Source organism: Hyalella azteca, unplaced genomic scaffold, assembly GCF_000764305.2.
Source record: "Hyalella azteca isolate HAZT.00-mixed unplaced genomic scaffold, Hazt_2.0.2 contig9706, whole genome shotgun sequence".
Lineage (NCBI taxonomy): Eukaryota > Metazoa > Arthropoda > Malacostraca > Amphipoda > Hyalellidae > Hyalella > Hyalella azteca.
The window spans coordinates 145,845-167,540 of NW_025939768.1; the positions used below are offsets into that span (position 1 = coordinate 145,845).

General features: G+C 37.4%; 1 protein-coding gene across 3 annotated transcripts; it reads right to left on the reverse strand.

Annotated features, from left to right (window-relative positions):
* Positions 1-311: 311 nt before the first annotated feature.
* Positions 312-21,674, reverse strand: LOC108677965 (cytoplasmic dynein 1 intermediate chain 2). 3 transcript variants are annotated; one of them, XM_047882112.1, is made up of 18 exons: positions 21,617-21,674; positions 20,979-21,088; positions 19,016-19,048; positions 16,012-16,032; positions 11,927-11,971; positions 9,542-9,589; positions 8,249-8,349; positions 7,816-7,894; positions 7,126-7,282; positions 6,566-6,688; positions 6,090-6,221; positions 5,665-5,782; positions 5,157-5,270; positions 4,804-4,921; positions 4,209-4,369; positions 3,025-3,165; positions 2,710-2,835; positions 312-2,355 (listed from the first exon to the last, which is right to left on the reverse strand). In XM_047882112.1, exons 2-18 carry the CDS (start codon positions 21,067-21,069, stop codon positions 2,197-2,199), a joined length of 1,767 nt encoding a protein of 588 aa, XP_047738068.1. In that variant the 5' UTR covers positions 21,070-21,088; positions 21,617-21,674; the 3' UTR covers positions 312-2,196. The 3 variants fall into 3 exon arrangements, with proteins under 3 accessions (XP_047738068.1, XP_047738069.1, XP_047738070.1); XM_047882113.1 differs by lacking the exons at positions 11,927-11,971; positions 16,012-16,032; positions 19,016-19,048; positions 20,979-21,088; positions 21,617-21,674 and adding an exon at positions 3,585-3,599 and having other exon boundaries at positions 9,542-11,918; XM_047882114.1 differs by lacking the exons at positions 11,927-11,971; positions 16,012-16,032; positions 19,016-19,048; positions 20,979-21,088; positions 21,617-21,674 and adding an exon at positions 3,585-3,599 and having other exon boundaries at positions 8,249-8,483; positions 8,537-9,610.
* Between the last annotated feature and the right edge of the window lie 22 nt (positions 21,675-21,696).

The following is a 21,696-nucleotide window of genomic DNA, read 5'->3' on the forward strand; positions in this document are numbered from 1 at the left end:
AAAAACCTAAAAATTCACGGTTTGGATTTGAGTTTTTTCTCGAACATCCACACTTGCCAACCCTGGAAATTGATTTGAATTGCTAAACTTGCTAACTAAAAAGTAGGAAATAAATAAATATACAAAATATTTTTTAAAAAACACGTTTTTCTGGTTTTTACAAAACTAAAAACAGTGAAATAAAACAACTTTTAAAAACCACGTTTTCTTAACGGACAAAAAAGAAAAACATTTACTCTTACATAACATTACATAACATTTTACATAACTTGAATGTTATGTAAGAGTAAATGTTTTTCTTTTTTGTCCGTTAAGAAAACGTGGTTTTTAAAAGTTGTTGTATTTGTTTTATTTCACTCTCTCGCTCATTGATCTCTGCTGCAAGAGGAATGAAGGGCATTAAAATACTGTGCAGTTTTCAATGAGGCTGTTTTTCTACTCGGTTAACGTTTACTTAAATGAAGAGTTCATTTTGTGAACGGTTTTCGTCTAATTTTTTAATTTCTTGTGATGGTTTATCTGATGGATTCGTCAGCACATGTGCTGATGTTGAGGACACTTCATTTTGAAAACTTTATATCACAAAATTTACGGCAGAAACGTAGATACAACTGGGTGAATAATTTTTTTGTTGCTTAATTTTGAAATGAAAATATGAAGTCCGGAGAGACATTTTCAATAAAATTTCCATATTAAGTTACTTCAATTGCCTTTCGTGTCGCTTCTGTAAGAGATTAGAACTCTATATATATAGCTTAACTTTCGCAGAAGTAGGACATGAATCATGAATCGCTGCAAGGTTAGGTATGCAGTAGAGAAGATATTCTTCCATCCTTCGGTTCCGACAAATATTCAAAAACATGAGACATGAATTATATAACCTTCTCGTTGGTATCTCGTTGAGCTATGCGTGCGATTAGTTTGCCATTAAGAAGTCTTGGCATGAGCATATAAAGTACCGTAAATTTTAATCAGGAGGAAAATTTCTATAACCATTTTGTTCATTGCAATCACGAGACAACGACAAGATTGTCGAGACCGAGTTTTTCACAGGTGAACCTACTTATTGGTTAATTAAGGATGAAAGAGTGCAATAGTCTTGCATCTTATTGAATATTCTAATTCTGACGGTTAGAGGGGAAATCGATTGTTGAGTCTAGAAGCTCCTTTTAAAAACAAGGTTGACACAAGTTGACATTCATCTTGCTTTCTCGTCTGGTAAATTGAATTGATGGAATCAGATTACATTGTAGTTTGCATTCTATTATTGTTTTACAAAACTATGAAATTTAGGAGTGCTGCGTTTTGGCATCCGAAAAAAAAATCGTTACAAAATTTCACGCAGAAAATTCTATGAAATGAGGACTATTCAAATTTAGATTCCTGTCTCCATGAACAAGATTCTTAAATGAAATCCTGAAACTAAAATTGAGTCGTCTCTGCTTTCCAAGATTTGAAATCAGATTCAACTTCGTATAACATTTTATTAGAAATCAAATCGAGATATATCGTAACATTAATATTGATATAATATTTTACTCGCGTTTTACCATGAGATTGAAAGCATTTCTCCAGCATGCATAAAAAAATCAATAACTTACAACATTAATACGTTAAACTGAGAAAAAAAGTTTAATATTAAATTAAAGCCGAATAGTCTACTAATTAGCACACGCGATACTCCGAAGTTCGAGTAATCAATCTAAGAATGGACTTCATTCATATTCTTATTTCCTCACTCCAGATTAAAATTCAACAGACTTTTCAGGTTTAACTTAAAGAAATATTTTGACGAATGTTATTTGGTTTATAATCCGACATGCACTTTCAAAGATGTTAGTATAGTTGGGAAGAAGTTCATGAATTCAAGTTTCGTTGAAGTCCAAAATGTATTAATTATTAACGTTTCTTACTGCTTTTCTCAATTTAGCGAATTAGAGAAAACTAATTTGAGATACTACTGAAGCGTTATTCGCCGAATTGAGAAATGCAATAAAATAAACTGTCAACAAAAATACTTAGTGGTCTTCAACGGATCATACAGATGTCTATACTACACATATCGTTAAATATGTAGGTATACTTCATTATACGTAACCAAATAAATTTTTTCAAGATGCTTTGAAGCAATGAACGGTAATATTATGTGTGATCCACAAATCGATTTCTGGAAGGAAGCGAGAATCATTGGTTTGGTTATCGGAGGAGTGGAGACGACGCCAGCGACGAGAGAGAAGACATGGGGCTGTCGTATCCGCGCTGCGACAGCGAATCTTCTTCTGTTCGATTGTTCTTGAGTTCACCGAGCGTGTGAACCAACTGACTCCAATCGTCTTGCCTTGGCTGGTACAAATGCTTGGGAGAAACGAGATTGTCAACCAGAATATTCATTTCAAACAAAAGAAATACTTCTAATTTCCCGACCATTGCTCGCTCTATTTCATCCGGCAGAATTTAACATGGTAGGTAGAAGTCAAGTGGCTTTGACCGCAATAATAATTTCATACAAATTTCAACCAAGGATGGATAGCTCCGCGGTCTCATTGAATTTCACACACGTCTCACAAAAATGTTGCATCAAAAATAATTTTTTTCGGTATGCATGAAACCATAACGGTATCGATAGCCTCCACTCGTATTACTAACACGTAAATTGATTGTAACCTCTTCAAAAGCAACACAATACTTGAAAAATATAGAAGTACTTACATCGCCCACGTCGTAGATGTGCACGCGGCCACTATCGTCCCCAACAGCAATTTGAGTGCCCGAGGGCGTCCATGAGACGCGGTTCAGAGCGGGCGCTCCGTCAACACTGGCTGTTGTTGTGGGTGCCTGCAAACCAATCACAGCTTGATGAATCGGCGCAGTAAAGTTTCATTCAAGATTAAAATTTCAGTAAATACACGGCGTAATAAAAAAAAATATATATATATATTATAGTTATGGCAAAATTCAAAAAATGAAACTTGATGAGAATCATGTGGAATATTCGACATGTTACATAAAGAAAGTAGTACGAACTTCAGTATCGAGATTAAGATTCCATAGATCAATTCTGCCGGTGCCGTCGACTGTGGTGAAGAGAGCGGGGTGAGTGGGGGACCAGGCCACGTCGTACACGTAGTCGGAACTGTTCTCAAAGCTGTACAGGGGCTTCGTTTCCTGAAAAAATCAACAGATATAAATATACATGCTATTATAGTTCGTTTCAAAATTAACTTCATTGATAAAATCTTAACTCAATTAAACCAATTCAAAAGGCATGCCTTACCGAGCACATGCTCAAATGAAATCGGCAAATTAAGCGAAAATAATGAAGATTAATTAATTCAAACAAAGCTCATCTTGATAAAAATGTAAGTAAAAGGGACAGAAAGAGCGGTAGGCCCTACTTTCGATCAACTAGAGAAAGAAAGATAATGGCTTATGTCTTGCAGCTTTCACAACGCATTCAATTAAATAAAAATAAAGTCTAAAAATATGAACTTTGAACAAATGTCGACAGGCATAAAAAATGTGTAGATTAGTGCGAATAGAAAGGGCTTATTAGAGGGACAAACTGGATTGATAGAATTTCTTACCTTCAAAGACCAATGCTGCAGGTATGAATAAAGATAGGCTGAATGAACACCACAAAAATTTGAACGTATCAACAAAAATTTGAACTTGTCTAAATACATAAATAATCTGCTATTATCAAATCGAATTCGCCGTCACCCATAGATGACCTCTGCAAATTTTTATATAATATTTTCTGTACATGTACAGGACGAAATTCGATAGTTCTTTATGGTTGAATCCATGTAAAAAAGACGCTGTGGAAGAGAGCTATTCCCGAAAAGTATATAAAGAGAGTTTACGCGCCTATTCAAATTGTTAACAGCGATTCAGTCTGAAAATCAACATAGATATCTAATTATTTTAAATACCTTACTATAAATCGTTCCCTTTCAAATTAACCATCACAAATATAATTGAGGGCAATCTCAACGCTTAATTATTTTCTCGATAAACTCATTATTTTTAACGCCATGGACAAAAATAAAAATACATTAAATAAGCCTAAACTTTGCAAACCCGTGAGAGTTTCATTGCGAGGTTTAATCACGAGTTCCAGGTGTATGTTTCATGTTGTTTTATAAATAAATATGAAATGTTGCGTGAATGTTTCATGTTGCGATAAATAGCATATTAGTTGCAAGCACCTTCATGCTCCAAAGTTTCACGGTCCAGTCAAAGGATGAAGTAAGGAACAGGTGCGAGAAGTCGATCTGTCCTGGAGTTGAGTGCGCACTCACGCCCGTCACAGGCGCCTGGTGTCCTTCGTAAGCGTCTAGGATACCAGCCTTGCTGCCGTGACGACAAGCTGTCATAGGGTGAAGAGGTAATATGTATTCACACACGCTCATTCAGCAATTAACAGAATAATATAATAAACAATTAAATCGGTGTATTATTTTCGATTATAAAACACAAATTTTCATCTGAATCTTAGAACAAAAAATATAACTCAGTACTCACTGCAGTGTTTGACAGAGAGCGCATTTTCTCGTCGACGAAAACGTGAAGTCACGGACGGACAGACGGACATGGCGAGCACAATAGTGCATTTTTCATAAATGAGAAAATGCGCTAAAAACAAATCCTGTTCAATTTTAGTGCTATAGTTTAAAATATCTGGAGAATTTTACATTAAATCTTGACCTACCTATATTCATTGATTTAATACATCAAGCTTATGACATATTACATAGAAAGCCTCAACAAACCGTTATCAGTCGATTAAAAATATTATCTTACCAGTGAAGACAGTGCCTTCTTCAGAACCAATGATATAATTGTTGACATCAGCATTTGGGAACGCCAAACACGTAACAGCCACTGCCCTAGATTGCTTGTGCTGCAGCTCCATGCTCTCCTGGTGAAAATATCCAAATTACATGAATAACTTTAGCTTTTCATGTGACAGTTAATCTCAAATACATAAACTGACTTTTCTAATTATTGCCCATAAGCTTAGTCTCTATTCTTAACGGTAAATTAAACAAAAAATATAAATCAGTACTCACTGCAGTGCACAATAGTGCATTTTTCCATAAATGAGAAAATGCGCTAAAAATTGTCTTACGTATATTTGAATTCATTCGACCCACCTGAGGCTGCGACAACATGTCAAGGGACCAGGAGCACATTTTGCCGTCAGTGCTGATACTGATGAGGTTGTGGGCATTTTGGGTTCCCACAACTTTCATGCAGTAGACCGGATGCTGTACACAAGAACATATAATAAAAATTTTGCAATTCAATGAAATGGATTTTTATTATTATAGAGGCTAACGAGAGAAGTGAAATTGGGAGACTGCTCGTAAATTTTTCTTATCATTTAAACGATTGTACCTAAACATTTGCAGATCATATTAAGAGAATTGAAACGTAAATTGCAGTGAAGGAGCTAACGAAAAGAGGAGAACCACAAAAACAGCTAATTAGCTTCAATGACAGTTTTGGTAGATCTGGTCAAAAGGCCAGACTTCAGATCTGCAGGAGACAAGTCAAGAACAATATAAGCATCAGCGACAGGCAAAACGTTGCCTATTCTTCAACGCCAACACTACTATCCTGTGAGCGTACACAGAGCCATGGCAATGTTATAAATGTTACCGTGTGTGCGACGGACGACAGAGGGCTACGCTGCACAGGCGTGCGCTTCTGAGTCCTGATGTCCCACACGACGATCTGGCCGCTGTATGTGCCCCCGATGATGAGGTGAGGGTGGAAGCTGCCCGAGTCATACAACTTTAATATGCAATATTATACAACGTTTATATTATTAATATCAGCGTTAGCAACTGAGGAAGTGACAGTGAACAGTTATGTAATTATAAAAAGTTGACGTTGCCGTCAAAGAAGCATTTTAAATTAAAATAGACATACGGTAACTTCTGACCAGCATTACTTACAGCAAGAGGTTAATTTTTAATATCTAATATAAGTACATGACGTTTTTCTTAAACTAGATTCCCATGTACACTTATCAACAGGATGAGGTGAGGAATATTTACTCTAAAATGCACAAAGTTAAATACCCAGCAAATGTGGCTGACATGACGGGACTCTGGCAATGGAAGATATATTCAGGTGTAGTCTTCTTATAATTTCTGTTCCAGATGAGCGCAACGCCGTCGGGGTCATGTGGAAACTCTTCGTTGTTATTGTAACTGAAAGAAAAGCCAGCATAAATTCAACCTCCGAACATATTCATAACAAATTTGAACGGGGTTTGTATATTTTTCCCCAGAAAAATCGTTGAATTCCAAAATAAAAAATTCAAGACAAGTTATGAGCAAGTGTGTCCTGTTCTTTCACATATCAGTAATGCTACAAAAAATTCAGGACAAATATCGATTATGTATGTACTTTTTTCAACAGAAAGTCTTTAAATTCTAAAAAAAATCCCGACAAATGCCTGGGTTTTTCGTTTTTTTTTTACAGAGAAACAATCATGTAATTAGCAGCAATGACGTCAATTTACGCTTAATTGCACTATCAGGTTTTTAGTAACCTGCAAACAAGCAACTCTGGAGACTGAGGGCTCCAATCCATGCTGGTGATGCAGCGGTTGCGGGACCAGCGGTCGTCGTAGAAGCAGCGAGACAGAGACAACCTCTGCCTGCTCTGGTCCAGGCTGAAAAAAAACATCATTAATGTACTCAACCATAGGCAAAATAATGATTAATTGCATGAATAAATCAGATATATAGAACCGGTTATTGTGGATAATCACTACGTTTCAACGTATGCTGTTGCAAATGCTGCTTTTCTGTTACAAATCCAGTTTAAAAAAACTTCAGATTATTTATTCTTATCTGAGTGTCACTGAAAAGACGCTCGGACAGTACCACATTATACTAATAATTAAAAATATGATCAGTACTCACTGCAGTGAGTGACAGAGAGCGCATTTTCTCGTCCGTCCGCGACGAAGTCACGGACGGACAAGCATGAGTCACAGACGGACATCACGAGCACAATAGCGCATTTTTTTCATAAATGAGAAAATTCACTAAAAAGTAGTTATAAACATTATACACAAATTTCAGGTGTAATGCTAAGTTACCGCACCCTCCACTCTCCTGGTCCTGATCATGGCTGTAGTCAAGGAAGATATCCACGTCTTCAGCCAGGGCGCGCTCCACGATGCGGGTAGAGCGGTCAAAGAACTGATGGAACTCTGGCGTCATCATGATCACCTGCTTCTCCGCCTCCGATAACTCACGAGCTGCCAATATGTTGTATTGTGAACAAGTAGACTTGGTAATGAATTTACATGTGTGCTTCGTGAATAAATCAAGTTTAATCATGAGCTGCCAAGAGAGAGTAGACTTGGTAATAAATTTACATGTGTGTTTCGTTAATAAATCAAGTTTAATCACGAGCTGCCAATACGTTGTTTCGTGAACAAGTTGACTCGGTAATGAATTTACATGTGTGCTTCGTGAATATCTATGAATCATTTCCTCAAGTTTACCTTTACGAATACACACGACAAGTTCAACGCCAAATTATGGTCTCAAAAAACCTTTATTACTTTTAGCGCTGGTTTATTTACGAAACTCAAATCTCAAAATAAATACCATTTCTCAATTATAAAACTATATCAGAAGTTCTATCCAATATGACGCGGAATGGCAAGATTCCAAAATACGGGACGAGCTATCGATTTTTACAAGCAATTAAAACAAGCAATAGGAGAAAAATACAAGTTCAAGGACAGATCAACCACTGATGAACACCACGGTTTAAAGTACTCACGCGGGTCAGGCTGTGGCGGTTGTTGCTGCTGTTGCATCTGCTCTTCCACTGTCAGAACGGCAGGTTGCACGTTTTGCACCTTGAAATAGAAATAAATCGTATGTTGATGTGTGCCTCATCATTGAGTCTGCATCTACATTTTGTACAGAGAAAAATATTTCCAATCGTCCCACAAATGAAACGAAATATCTAGTAAGAGACAGGCAAGTGCGACATAAGTGACGCATTAGATAGCTTCTATTGAACGATAGATACGAAATGAGAAAAAACTACTAGTATATATAGTTTATACTAGTATTTTTACTAGTATAATCTATATACTAGTAAGCCACTACTACTCCATATATACTAGCTGCTAGCATGTACCAGTATATATAGATTTATATTTTTAACTATTCTGTGTAACAAGACGCAAGGAAAAAAATATATTCACCTGAGGCATGCCGGTAGTCAGGATACCCGGTGGCAGGTGATGTCTGTTAGGGCCGCCACCACCGTCCAGCATCGTCAAAGAAGCGTCCTCATCTTCTCCCGCTTGGTGCGAGTCATACGTCAGGACTATACGGTTAATAAGAAGCTCCACACGCTACTTAGTTGACAACGTGTGAACATGTACGGTTAATAAGAAGCTCCACGCGCTACTTAGGTGACAACGTGTGAACATGTACCTACGGTTAATAAGCTCAACGCGCTAATTAGTTGACTAAGTGTGGACATGTACGGTTAATAAGAAGCTCAACGCGCTAATTAGTTGACTAAGTGTGGACATGTTGGACCATAGCAAGGCAAACTCAGTACACGTCAGAACGAAACGGTTGATAAAAAGCTTCAAACACAACTAAGTTTACTAGGTGTCATTTACAGCCCCAAGTATAGCGAACTCGGCGAATGTCTGTACGATACGCTATAGCTGGAGCTCCATATGCCATTTTTGACGTCATCAGTCTATTGTTTGGCTTGACTATTCACATCTTTCTATACCATATCCCATCGTTTATCTGATATATTTATTCTCGCACATAACCCATGAGAAATTGTGAGAAAATTAATATATATATACATATTTCAAAATTCATATAACATCGAGTGTACTTGATGACATCGAAATTCTGTTATGAAGTGAATAATAATTCCTCAAATCTGTTGAAGCTAGTGACGTTCAGTACGTGCTAATCTGTGCCTGTGCTTTGTCTTTGGCGTGAAATTCTAGGAATATCGTAGCTAATGCACTATTACGTGTTCACACTCCTACATCTCATTGTTTAATATATGGAACGTTAGATAGCATATGTATTTACATTGGGAAACATCATTATGTTAGTAACCATCGCTGAAAGTTTCCAGACTTCATTGAGCGTTATCAATTTGTAGTAAAAGTTTTTGCAGCATATACACCAGGTACAAGAACTTCATTTCAAAATCAGGTTCAAATCCACTTACTTAACAAATCAATCTAAGTGAAATCAGCCTTCTCATTTCCCAGAAGCATGACAACGAATATTTACACAGTGTACACCCAAAGAAACGAATGGGACATTGACATTTAGCGATGCACTTTTTGCCATATGTGAATCGTCCTGACCCAGTTTGGCCCGGAAAACGGCGTATCAATGCTGAATGCACAAGTGTGTCACTATTCAGACAATATGGCCCAGTCATTTCTTTGAGTGATGACAATTAATACGGACGATGTAACTTCTGAGGGTAGAGCCTGACTCGTACCTACCTGTGAACTCGTCATCCCACTCTAGCCCAGGGTTTAGGTTATACTCGTCTGCATGGGGCGCGAGAGGCCGTGAGAATTTGTCGTGTGTGGTCATGTGTGAGTAATTAGGAGAAAAAATAAGTCGGCATGATGAAGTGTCATGATGAAAGCAGGCCAAGTCAATGAAAATATCAACGTATTTGAAACGGAACGAATATTTTAGACGAGACTTAGACAAGCAATACGACGGGAAGAATCGAACATAATATATTCCAAAGATTAAAATAACGATCCACGATGTTAATGCAAAAAACGTAATGAACAAAAAATATTAGTGGTTAGTTAACAAACACCGGAACAAACAAATAGCAATAGATGGAATGAGAATAAAATGATATGAAGAACCAAGGTAGGTGATAATTAATTAAATGCATTGGCGGGGATTAGGAAACGTTATGGATGTCCTCAGCTCAAATTCAAATCAATTCAAATACGATTTAATAAAGCAAAAGCCAGAACACAAAATAAAATCCATTATTCACGAGAAATGATTGACATAACAAATTTCGGGAGGTATAAGAGGCAGTTAAATGATAAAGAGACCATGGAAAAATACAGAGTGAGACGAGAGCGCATGTGAATGTTTGTGTTTGTGTTCGTGGGGGGGAGAGAGAAAACTCAAGTCAGTCACAAGGCCAAACTAGCATCAATTTGCTGAATAAATATTATAATAATTTTACAATCAATATCGGCAAATATCTCATTGGAAAAATGTACACAAATTTTGAGAACAACCTCATCAACACCATAGCAATTGTTGCAGTCACAACCACGCAGAATCGAAATTCGGATCATCACAAGCTCAACATAAGAGGGATATGGGATACATGTACGAAATTTTTATTTCCTATTATTCCTGTGTGATTGATCTCGGCAACAGAACCTCCAGTTGCATCCTAACACTAAACACAGAATCACACTCAATCGGACGCTCAGTGGCATTTGTGAAGTATATACGAGATTAAATGCGGATAAAGAACGTCGTTATAGCAGTCCATGCAGGATAGAAACAAAGGGGTGGATTTTTTAGTTAAAGGGATGACAATTTTATTGCTTGCAAACTTTGAAAAGTGGTTGCAATAAAGCTGCATGCTGTGACGTAAATTTACTTGACCAGTTAAACGAGAAAAAAGCAGCAGCCAAGTTTTCACGGGGATTGTTTATCTCGAAATACGAAAATCAATGAAGCCACTGATAACAAAGCAAAGATATTAGTCCATAAAACAGAGAAGCGGCCAATTATTGGTCGAGCCGGTACATCATATACGCTCATTTGATAATACCCAGGGGCTTCCATACTAAAAAAAACTAAAAGACGGCAAAGTGATACTGAGAGCAGTCAATCCGCAATCCAGGGTTGATGAAGCAGGCAAGATTGAGAGTTGTAGGCCATTTCCTTCGAAACCCCAATAAACAAACTAAACCCTCGGCTACCATTTTCTATCTGTAACAAGGTTACATATACGATATACGGCTCGTTTTTGAGCCTTTCGAATTCTACGTGGGGGTACGTGTATAAAAAATATACCTTTATTAATGGAAAAACGTCCTGCACGAATAAGAGCCCAGTAAACAAATATTACGTCAACATTGAATTTTAACAAGATTCTAATTCTGAACTCGAACTTTCTCTTTCAGTAGTACTACTTGTGTCGCGAGGAAAATTGTCCAATGACCTTGACAATTGTTCCAAAGAATCAATTTGTGGTGTTGCCAAGGAAGGTCTATAAGACCAACAAATTGGAACGAGCTGATGAGGTCGCCTGATGTGTATGTCAGAAACAACCAAATGCCACAAGCCTCCCCAAGCGTTTAAAAGAATCAAGACAAGACTCCATTCCCAAGAATAGCAGAGTTCACGCAATGTGATATTCAGTGCAGCAAGAACAAATACGGAAATAAAGTTAGTGTGCGAGAAGTACGCACTCTTATCCCGCAAACATTCATCACCATTATTATTTACGTACTTATAAAGCAAACGTGAGATTATCGTCTAACTGTAGTTAAAAATGTAGTTACAATTAAAGATTTGGAAAATATTGTTTCATAGGCAACGAAATAAGCAAGTCTCTTGTTCTCAAACTACTTCTGCAAGCACATTTATCAGTCATACACGACAAGCTGAGTAGACAATACGATGCGTCACACATGATTAAAGTGCTTGAAGTGATCTATGAACTCAAGACAATTGATTACAATGTGGAACAGTCAGCATTATTGATGACACACAAGCAACTAATCACACAACAATCGACATGAACATCTACTTAATGATTATGTAAAGAAGTGAATGAGCTATAATGAGTGTTTAATTTAAAAATGAGCTGTAGGACAGGCCTTACTTACGCATCGTGTGGTATTTGGAACGAATATGACATAGGACACCATCCCCTAGAGAAAAAAAGAGAACAGAACACTCATTTAAAGAGCTAGTGAAAAATGACCATGAACGTCTAATATCAATTGAAGAGACAGGACCTTAAAGACCGCTATGCTTTTACGAATGATATGCAAGTTACACACACATCAATAAAAGGGACGAGGAAAGTGATAACTTTCTCAGGGGACAAGCGATGCTTCGACGGCACATGTACAAGTGCTCTCGGACGTTACTAAAAACGCAGCGAACATGGGAGCCTGACTTTCAGAGGATAACATAAACTTTGAATATTCAATGGTATAGTCAACTTCCAACAGAGGAGATAAGAAAATTGCTGGTGATATTAGTGTAGTGCACTTACAACTAAAAGGGCGACTTGAGTAGTTCAGTGTAGCACAGGTGAGTAATATTTTGAATAGGCTAAGCAATGAGCCTTATAAATGACTTAACGTTTCACTTCTACAATACTCTTAATGAGGTTATCATATACTCTATTTCAAGTATGCTATGTACCAGTGAATAAAATCAGCTATATTATAGATAAGAAAATAGGCCGATAAAACAGCAAGTTAAACGGTGAAATAATAATAAGTTAAGAAGCTGAGGATAATTAGGGTTGTAGTAAATACCATGACTAAGTCAAAATATAGAAGTAAAATACAATCCTTCAAAGAATGCTGAAACTTAAACACTCAAAGAAATTGAAGCCTAATCTTGCAAAGAAAAACGAAATTAAGGCCTAATTTTGAAACACAAAATTTCTGAAAAAGTCTTTCGACAAGAAGCGTCGTAGATTATGTAAAAAAAGCGGGTTTAGGGTATGTTTGCACATCCGAGCGCAGGTGAAAGAACGAAAATGCAATGAGACAACATAGCCGTGCAACAAAATAATACGGAATATCTATTAAAGAGTTAATTTGTACGAAATAGGTTTAGTTCAAGCAGTAGCAACAGAGGTGATGACCTCGGTCAAGCAAAAGGTTCACCTCGCCTACAGACAAGACAGTGCATTCATGTGAATACAAATCGAAATCGTTTGCGACAGTGACAGTACCTCACTTCCAAATCCATTTATATACAAATCGGAATCACCTGCGATTTTGACAGCACTTTACTTCAATATGAATACCAATCTTAGGACAGACGATTAAAATATGGCTGCCAAATTAGAAAAATGCTTGATAAAAAGCTCGTAAATGAACTCCTGCATTCGGAAAAAATTAATCCTATTCATTGTGGAAACTACCTCACTTATATAATCGCTCACCAAGCTACAGCTAAGTCATCAAAGCCTGGGATCAAACAATGTGTAGCAAAAACAAAAAGAGAGTTTATGCATCGTTTATACATTACAAATCTGATGTTAAGCGTGAAGAAGCTTGACAACGTAGGCAAGGAGACATGTTGAGATCAATGGAATACGTAGAGTATCTTGAGGCATTGTACGCAATCGTGCACAGCATGCGAAACGAACAAAAATGTAAGAGGCAGTCATGTGAGCTTAAGAATGTTGAGATGAAACGGCAACTATTTGTTCATCTATTCACACACCAACTAATTATCAAACATTCTTTTGCACTCCCAGTCGCACATTCGTTATAGATGATAGATCCGGTCTAGTAATCATTAATCAACCGGCAAAGAATCCGTTAGTTCCTGAAGACAAAGTATTTCTTCACTTTACTTCCCTCAGTTCATCCGCACACAATTCACATGCAAGAGCTCATGCATAGAAGATCAACGATCAGTAACATTTGCACGAACAAATAGGATTTGAAACGTTATTGAGCCAAATAACAAATAGCCGCTCATTATATCACGAACCAAAAAAGTGCACAATAGTCCTGAGAGAATCATAAATAGGGAGGAGCCAACCGACCGAATAATAAATATACCACGAACACGAAGGTGTGTGTCATCGACCGAACACGAGATGTCATAGCAGCCAGATGTGTCGACGAAACAATGCAGTAAACGAAGAAATGTAGTAAACGAATAAATGTAGTGAACGAAGTAATGTCAGTGAAACTGTAAACACAACAACAACGAACCCAGTCACAAATGAACATTAATGAATTTACGTATTTGCGAGAATTTACGTATTTGCGAGTTGCGACAAAAAAAATGCGAGAATTATCAAAGATGATGCATCAGAAGTTCTACAGAAAATAATAAAAAATGCACACAAAACCAAATTAAATCATGAACTCAAGATAAGGAATGTATAATAACAAAACTGCTCATCATAGTACTAGTGACACTAGCATCAAAATTTTTCGATTGGTCATTTAAAGAAAGTAAAATTTTTAAGACGAGGCCGTAGTGAAAGTTAACCAACAAATTGATGCGTACGTCGGCAACCGTCAGATCAGGTAAGTCGTATTTCCAACCGATTTGCATTGTAGGTACGTCGTGTTTACAACAAAATGTACAGATTTAAAGGAAATGTTTATGCAAGTGAATAAATAATAATTATTTACGAATATTATAACAATTACGAGTATTAGCATAGAATGAGTACAAATCAGAAGCAGGAGAGGGATGGGAGGTTCACAGGCAGGTACGTCCGGGGTGGCGGCTAGGGAACGATCCAGTGAAAATTTACAGACGCGGCAGCTTCTGATTTGGATTAACAGAAGCTGGGGCGACTCTAATTTTTGTTAGGGCCGGGAGTTGGTAAGTCAAGCCACAACAATTCAAGGAATATCTGACAAATCGATCTGTCTTCGGAACATAAATCAATAGAAAAAACTAAATATTTACGTTGAGTAAGTCTTAAAAATTTAGCAAATTATTCTGAATGACAAGATACAAGCAGCGAGAGCTAATTAAAGTCGAATATTTTATCCTTTGAAGTCTTCCCGTTGCCCAATAATACACAAAATTTTCTATTTTATAATGCGATTTGACAGAGAATCCTTGAATAACTTATGAGGCACCAATATGAAAAATATTCACTAAATATAAATAAGAGATATTGAGCTTATGCTCAAACACAGAACGCATTTGCAAGCTTTTCAACTTTCCTAAAATGAGAAAATTCTCATGGTCCACTACCATTAATTTAAAACAGCACGAGTTCAGGCATTACAAAACGAGGCGATTACGCTACCAACTCTACATATTGAAGGTAATTTTAAATATAGTAACGAGCAAAAACATGACTTAGAAAGCCTTCATTGCAGTACCAAATTCATTAATTGCAACAAGCTACGCAGCAAACTACTATCTTGCACGAGACAATACGATAGCAGACCAGACCTGAACAAAATTTATTCGATACGATGGACCAGATTTAGTTATACTGAGCAGGATAGATATGTGTAGTCTAGGTTTAAATACAGGTAATCATTGGCACGCACTATGATTGACATAGGTCATCTCAGCATGTACGGATGAACATAATTAATGCCCACATAATTGATGCCCAAACTCATTTCGATATTTAAAACCACGTAAACTTGAAAACGTGAGTTTTAACATAAAACTATCAGAGACAAAGTCAGCCATAATGCCATTATCGTGAACACTTTTAAGCCCAGCAAGCGGAGTGTTTAAAGCGAGCCGCTGCCCACATACGTTAGCCAGTAAATAGGGAGTGAGGGCCAGCGCTACAGGTCAGTAATGAATGCAAGAGATGTACAGATAAGCGTCCGAGAGGAATACTTTAAGCGAAGTTATTTTTGTTATCGTATGGAAAAAGTGTATGAGTGTATGTGTGTGAGTTTGTGAAGTTGTTTTTGTTGTATGAAAGAAGTGTATGAATGTGTGTAATGAATGTAAGAGATGCTTTACAGATACGAGTCCAAGAGGATTATTTTTGGTGAAGTTGTTTTTGGTCGCTAAGTTGTTTTTGGTCACTGTATGGAAGAAGTGGATGAATGTGTGTGTGTGTGTGTGATATGGATGCAAGAGATGCTGTACAGATACGAGTCCAAGAAGATTATTTATTGTGAAGTTGCTTTTGTCGCTAAGTTGTTTTTTGTCGCTGTATGGAAAAAGTGTATGAATGTATATATGTAAGTGTGACGAGAGGATGCGGCCAACTTACCGTAATAGTCAAACGCTTGAGCTGGAAGAGGAAGAGCAAACAAGCGCATGAGTCAATTACGAGCTAGACAAAGCTTACAGACTAAAACAACGCATACATTATCCGCTGACTTCAACTGGTGACTACATCAAAATTTGGTGTCCCGCATCCAACACTTCATAGGACTATTTTGTAACAAAGCTATAAGGACTCCCTTGAAATACCACTATTGTTAATTAATTGTTCAAAATACTTTATACACGGATGTAGTGGACACGGTTTTGTGAAGGGATGAATTTAATTGGCCGCTAGATGCAATACGGATCAGCTTACAGGCTTATCACTCACACTTGTTTTCAACTCTTCCGTGCTCATTAGAAATTATAACATGCAATCAAAACTACTCCTTCCATATTAAATAGAAGATAATAAGACGCGAAGTAACAGTATAGAAGAAGGAAGAGAAATAATAAGAAATTTTTCTACTTATAAATAGGAAGATAATAATTCAGACGACCTTAATTTGAGGCCATCATTGTGCTGGGATTCTAGGAAAATCGTACAAAATTTCAGAAAAAAACTAGAAGAAGCACTGATTAAATAAAGAATTAGCAATTACGATAATCATCAATCCGAGGGTGAACGATCAGTCAAATGGTACGTTATCACCTCACACCCGCGTGTTTCAACCCTCACCCCGCGTGTTTCTATGCACACCATTAATTAAGCCCTTATCATTAAGTAAAGGGAAACATAACTCGTCCATCCACCGTGTCTGTCAAGTCAAAGGAAATAACTCGAGTAAACGTACCAATTTTACATACCAATTTTATCGACAGGGCAAGAGAGCTCTAAATAGTGGCGTGCATGTGCTGGTGATGACCGACTAGGTTTCCATTACACAAGAGGTTATCAAGTATCAAGAGCCTCAACCAATACTGAGCGAATTAAACATTTTAAAATATTAATAATGGACCCACAGTTTACGTCAAGACAAGAACCAGACACACTTCAATACTCCCTTGAACATGAAAGTGTACGCTTAGCTTTATTAGTTCTTCAAAAGGCATACAGTAGGAAAAATTTATAAACGGCTTCTTTATACCAGGGCAAAGCAGCAGATTACTGAATAATCACGTTATAATAAACAAAACGTAAACAATTCCAATTCCTACGTCCTCTTGCAGTGCATTACCGTGCAACAAAATTCTCACATAACAAACGTGCAAAAACTCTTGTGAATTTTCCGTCAATTTCTTGACTAATTTTGGAGACAGTTTTAAACAACACACACATTTTTTTGACTACATAAGCACAAAAATTCAGAATGAATGAACAGAAGATAGCAATGCAAATTACGAAGTAACATATACCGGGGCAGATCAACGACGTGAACCCACAAAACGAAATACTCTATATACCGAGCTAATCTCTAATTACTGTACAATATGATGATGAACAGCCAAAATCAAAACTACGTCCATGTCAAAAAAAAATGCATCACACACAACGCAGAACTTGTAATCTTTTACGTTTGAATCCCCCCGTTTATACTCAAACATTTACTATTACATTTTTGCTTAGAAGAATACGAGACTCAGGACAGCTAATCTTTGCATGTAAAATTAATGTTTTCCATCCAAGGAATGAACGCGCCGCCAGATCAGAATGATTAGTTGTGAAAATTATTAATGTGGTTACGATAAAAATCTAATACAATTCATTGGTGTTAGTAAAGGTGCAAAATCGACTTGTGCTGAAACGTTAAGACATCCGTAACACGAAAGAGGCGACAGCCAACTGAAACCTGTCAGTGAAACCTGTCAGTTAACAGGAACCATTACATGCTTTGCCTCCACTGGTTTAATAATAATAATAATAAGGAATACTGTCACTAGCCCAACGAAAAAATATAAAAGAAATTGAACAAACTAAATACATAGAGGATCACCGGTAATAAGGTGCGAGTCAGAGTGTCATCTACTCTCAGTTGACTTACATGTAATTTTGGTTCAACGCGAAAGAAAAACCAGAGACAGAGTTGCGAATGCAGCGATGCATTTCTTTAGATAAACGAAATCAATAAAAGCAAGTGTGAAGGTAAACGAAACTTTATACATAGCAAAAATGAATAATAAAAGATAGCTCTATAGAAGCAAGCTATTGCTAGGAGCTAGATGCACAATTATACATATAAAAGATAGATAAAAGATGATATAAAAGATTACATAAAAGTCGAAAATAAAAGGCGACAGTACAACGAATTTGAATGAATATTCAAGTGCTGAAGTATTAGAAATTTTTATAGGTATAATTAAAAAACGGAAATGGTATGTACAAAACTGAATAAATTAGTGAAAATTCAATGTCCCATAATGAAAATTTAATGAATACAGTCATTACAGTGCAATGCAGTGATGGAGGGACAAGTTAATAATTATCAGAAAATAGCAGGAAAACAAACTATTAGTGCAAGCAGAAGAAAACGAAAAAAATCCTTAAAATAAGTTCCAGACAAATAAGAGTAAATAAGACCACGAAACTGGTGCGATTAACATGGGCTACCCGCGTGTTCTTAGCAACAACGAACGCCAGCCACTGGACGCGAGCGACCGTCAACACAACATTGCCCTGAACCATGTGAAAAAAAAAACGATTCAAGGACAGTTTCTTAGGCAACGACGGTGACAATTGTAAGAAGTGTATTCTGCAAGTGAAGAATTCATGAAATGGACGCAATAATGCAGTGCAATTGCTAACGATGGAAAAACAGATGGAGCAACACTATGACTGATAAGGAGACGCTGGAACGGCACCACACTAGGTGTGATAATATGAGCGGTCGCTAAAACAAATGACGTAAAGCTAGGTGGGATATGGAGACACTGAAACAGATGGCACAATACTAGGGTTCATAAGGAGTCATTAAAACAGGTGAAACAATACTAGCAGCGATAAGGAGTCACTAAAACAGATAGCGCGACACTAGCAGCGATAAGGAGACATGTGCAGAAGGGCTACCAACCTTTACGAGGACGCCACCAATCGTCAAAGTATCCTGGATTAGCAGCATTGAGAAGAGAAAAACACAAATTGAATAATTCCAGCAGTCAATAATTCAGCTAAGAGTATTCACAAACACAGACAGCTGTAATCAGATTAATCAAGGATAATTGAAGGCAGTCAGCAATGGATTAACCAAAACCAATGAAAGATCTTAAGATTGTAGAGAACGGACAAAGGCTACCGAAAAACAGGACAAAAACAAAGCAAATGATGAGAGGTAATCAATTAATCTAATAGCTGGAAATAAAAGTACTCAAGGCGGCGAAAAAACCATCAACACACACACACATACGAGATGAACATAAAAGGTGAGTGAAAACAGGAACCATAAGAGACCAAACAGGTGAATAATGCAAGATGGTTTGCTCAAGCTAAAGTTAATCAAAGCTTCAAAGCAGAAAATTAGCAGCAAATCTGCCACACAAACACCAGTCACAGCAGACGTGCATCAACGTTTAATACAAACACAATTATACAGAACACAAAAATAAATACATTCCCGTCTGATCTCGATCCGATATTCGAAATTCCGACAAATTTCGCAAGGATCTGGTAATTTAATTTAATATTATCTGACTATGACATTTCAGGTCCCACTGACTAGTTCAGATAATTACAAATATTACAGTGCTGTCTCTACAGTTTGAATTATGTTAAAATCAGAGTAGTAACTCGATCAAAACAATGAAGTTATTTGTAGTTTCATTCAAGTGCATGTATCAAATAAGAATTCTAGTTATAAATAAGGATCATTACGAATGCAAACAAAAAGTACTGATAAAAAGTTATCCTAGAATACTAACACAAGTATATTTGAACAACATGTTATAAAAGAGATGGCAAACCATTAGTCGAGGTAAAAACGAGCTGAAGAATTTTATTTTCAATAAAATTTAAAAAATTTGATCTAGCAAATAGTTACGGTACAATTAGCGAGCTCAGTAGGTTAGGTTACTGAGCGAGCAGTGAAGTTATAGTTGCTTGTACACTAGGACAGGAGTGGCGGCCATTACAACTTTTAAATACTAACCGTCACTTTTTAATTTGATTTTAGTAGCGCCTATTGAAGCTATTGGCCACGAAAAACACAGTAACCCATCACTCAGAAAAAAATTGTGGTTATGCTGTGCAAATGGTGACACACTTTCTGCATGCGAGCTGAGAGCGGACGTAGCACTAATACGCTTTTTTGCCTGACCAAACTTAGACAGAATGATCCAAACAAAGGCAAAAAGTGGTTCACTATTCGGAAAAAGCCTCTCCATTTCTCCAAGTATTTGCATGAAGCCAGTAGACAGGTAATTAATTAATGACGGTTAGTACTCGCACGTTGTACTGGCGGCCACTACTGTCATGTACAAGCAATACCCTCAGGAGTGTAGCAAGTTGTACTAGCGGCCACTACTGTCCGCATGTACAAGCAAGACCCTCAAGAGTGTAGCAAGTTGTACTGGCGGCCACTACTGTCCGCATGTACAAGCAATACCCTCAGGAGTGTAGAAAGTTGTACAGGCGGCCACTACTGTCCGCATGTACAAGCAAGAGCCTCAAGAATGTATCACGTTGTACTGGCGGCCACTACTGTCCTCGTGTACAAGCAAAGTGTAGCAAGTTGTACTGGCGGCCACTACTGTCCGCATGTACAAGCAATACCCTCAAGAGTGTAGCAAGTTGTACTGGCGGCCACTACAGTCCGCATGTACAAGCAAGACCGTCAAGAGTGTTGCAAGTTGTACTAGCGGCCACTACAGTCCGCGTGTACAAGCAAGCCCCTCAAGAGTGTTGCAAGGTGTACAGGCGGCCACTACTGTCCGCATGTACAAGCAAGACCCTCAAGAATGTATCAAGTTGTACTGGCGGCCACTACAGTCCTCGTGTACAAGCAAGAGACTCAAGAGTGTAAGGCGTGCAGTTTTGCCCACCGTGTTCTGCAGTGGTGCCGGTGGTCTGGACGCCGCGGGTGTAGGTGACGGTCTCCTTAGGAGGGATGTTCGTCGACTGCACAGACACCATCGACAGCACCGGCCGCCGCCTGTACGCAAAATTATTATCAGTATTGCACACTCTGTATTATACACTTTGTACAATAGTACTCATCAATATACCAATTCTCTTCATTATAAAAATGCTCCTCAGTACAACAATACTCCTCGGTAGAAGAATACTGACAAATTAATTACCGTACATTGAACCTTAACTTCAATGTGCTCTATCTACGCATAGGTATATGGTGTCTAACAGCAAAGTTCACCGCAGTAAAGAAAATTTCTTGGTGAATTACTAATATCAAATATTGCAGCGTTCGATGAGTGATGAACTGTAACGAAATGAATCCAAATGAAGGTTTTAAGAAGTAGTATCTCCGTGACAGATTGAATAAAGCAAAAAATATTAATTTTTTAACCTAAAAGTTATTGGAAATAAACTTTATAACAAATACCAAACATGTAAAATTTAACGTTCAGGGAAATACTTCAGAAATGCATCAATACGGTATGTCATTCACGCAAATTATTTTCACTTTTATGAAATTTATTAGGTGACAGGAGTGTGTAATGACCTGCCAGATCTGAGCCTGTCAGCACTGCCATCTGTACTGTCAGGAGCAACGGAAGAACTGCTGTCAGCGGCCGCTATGGT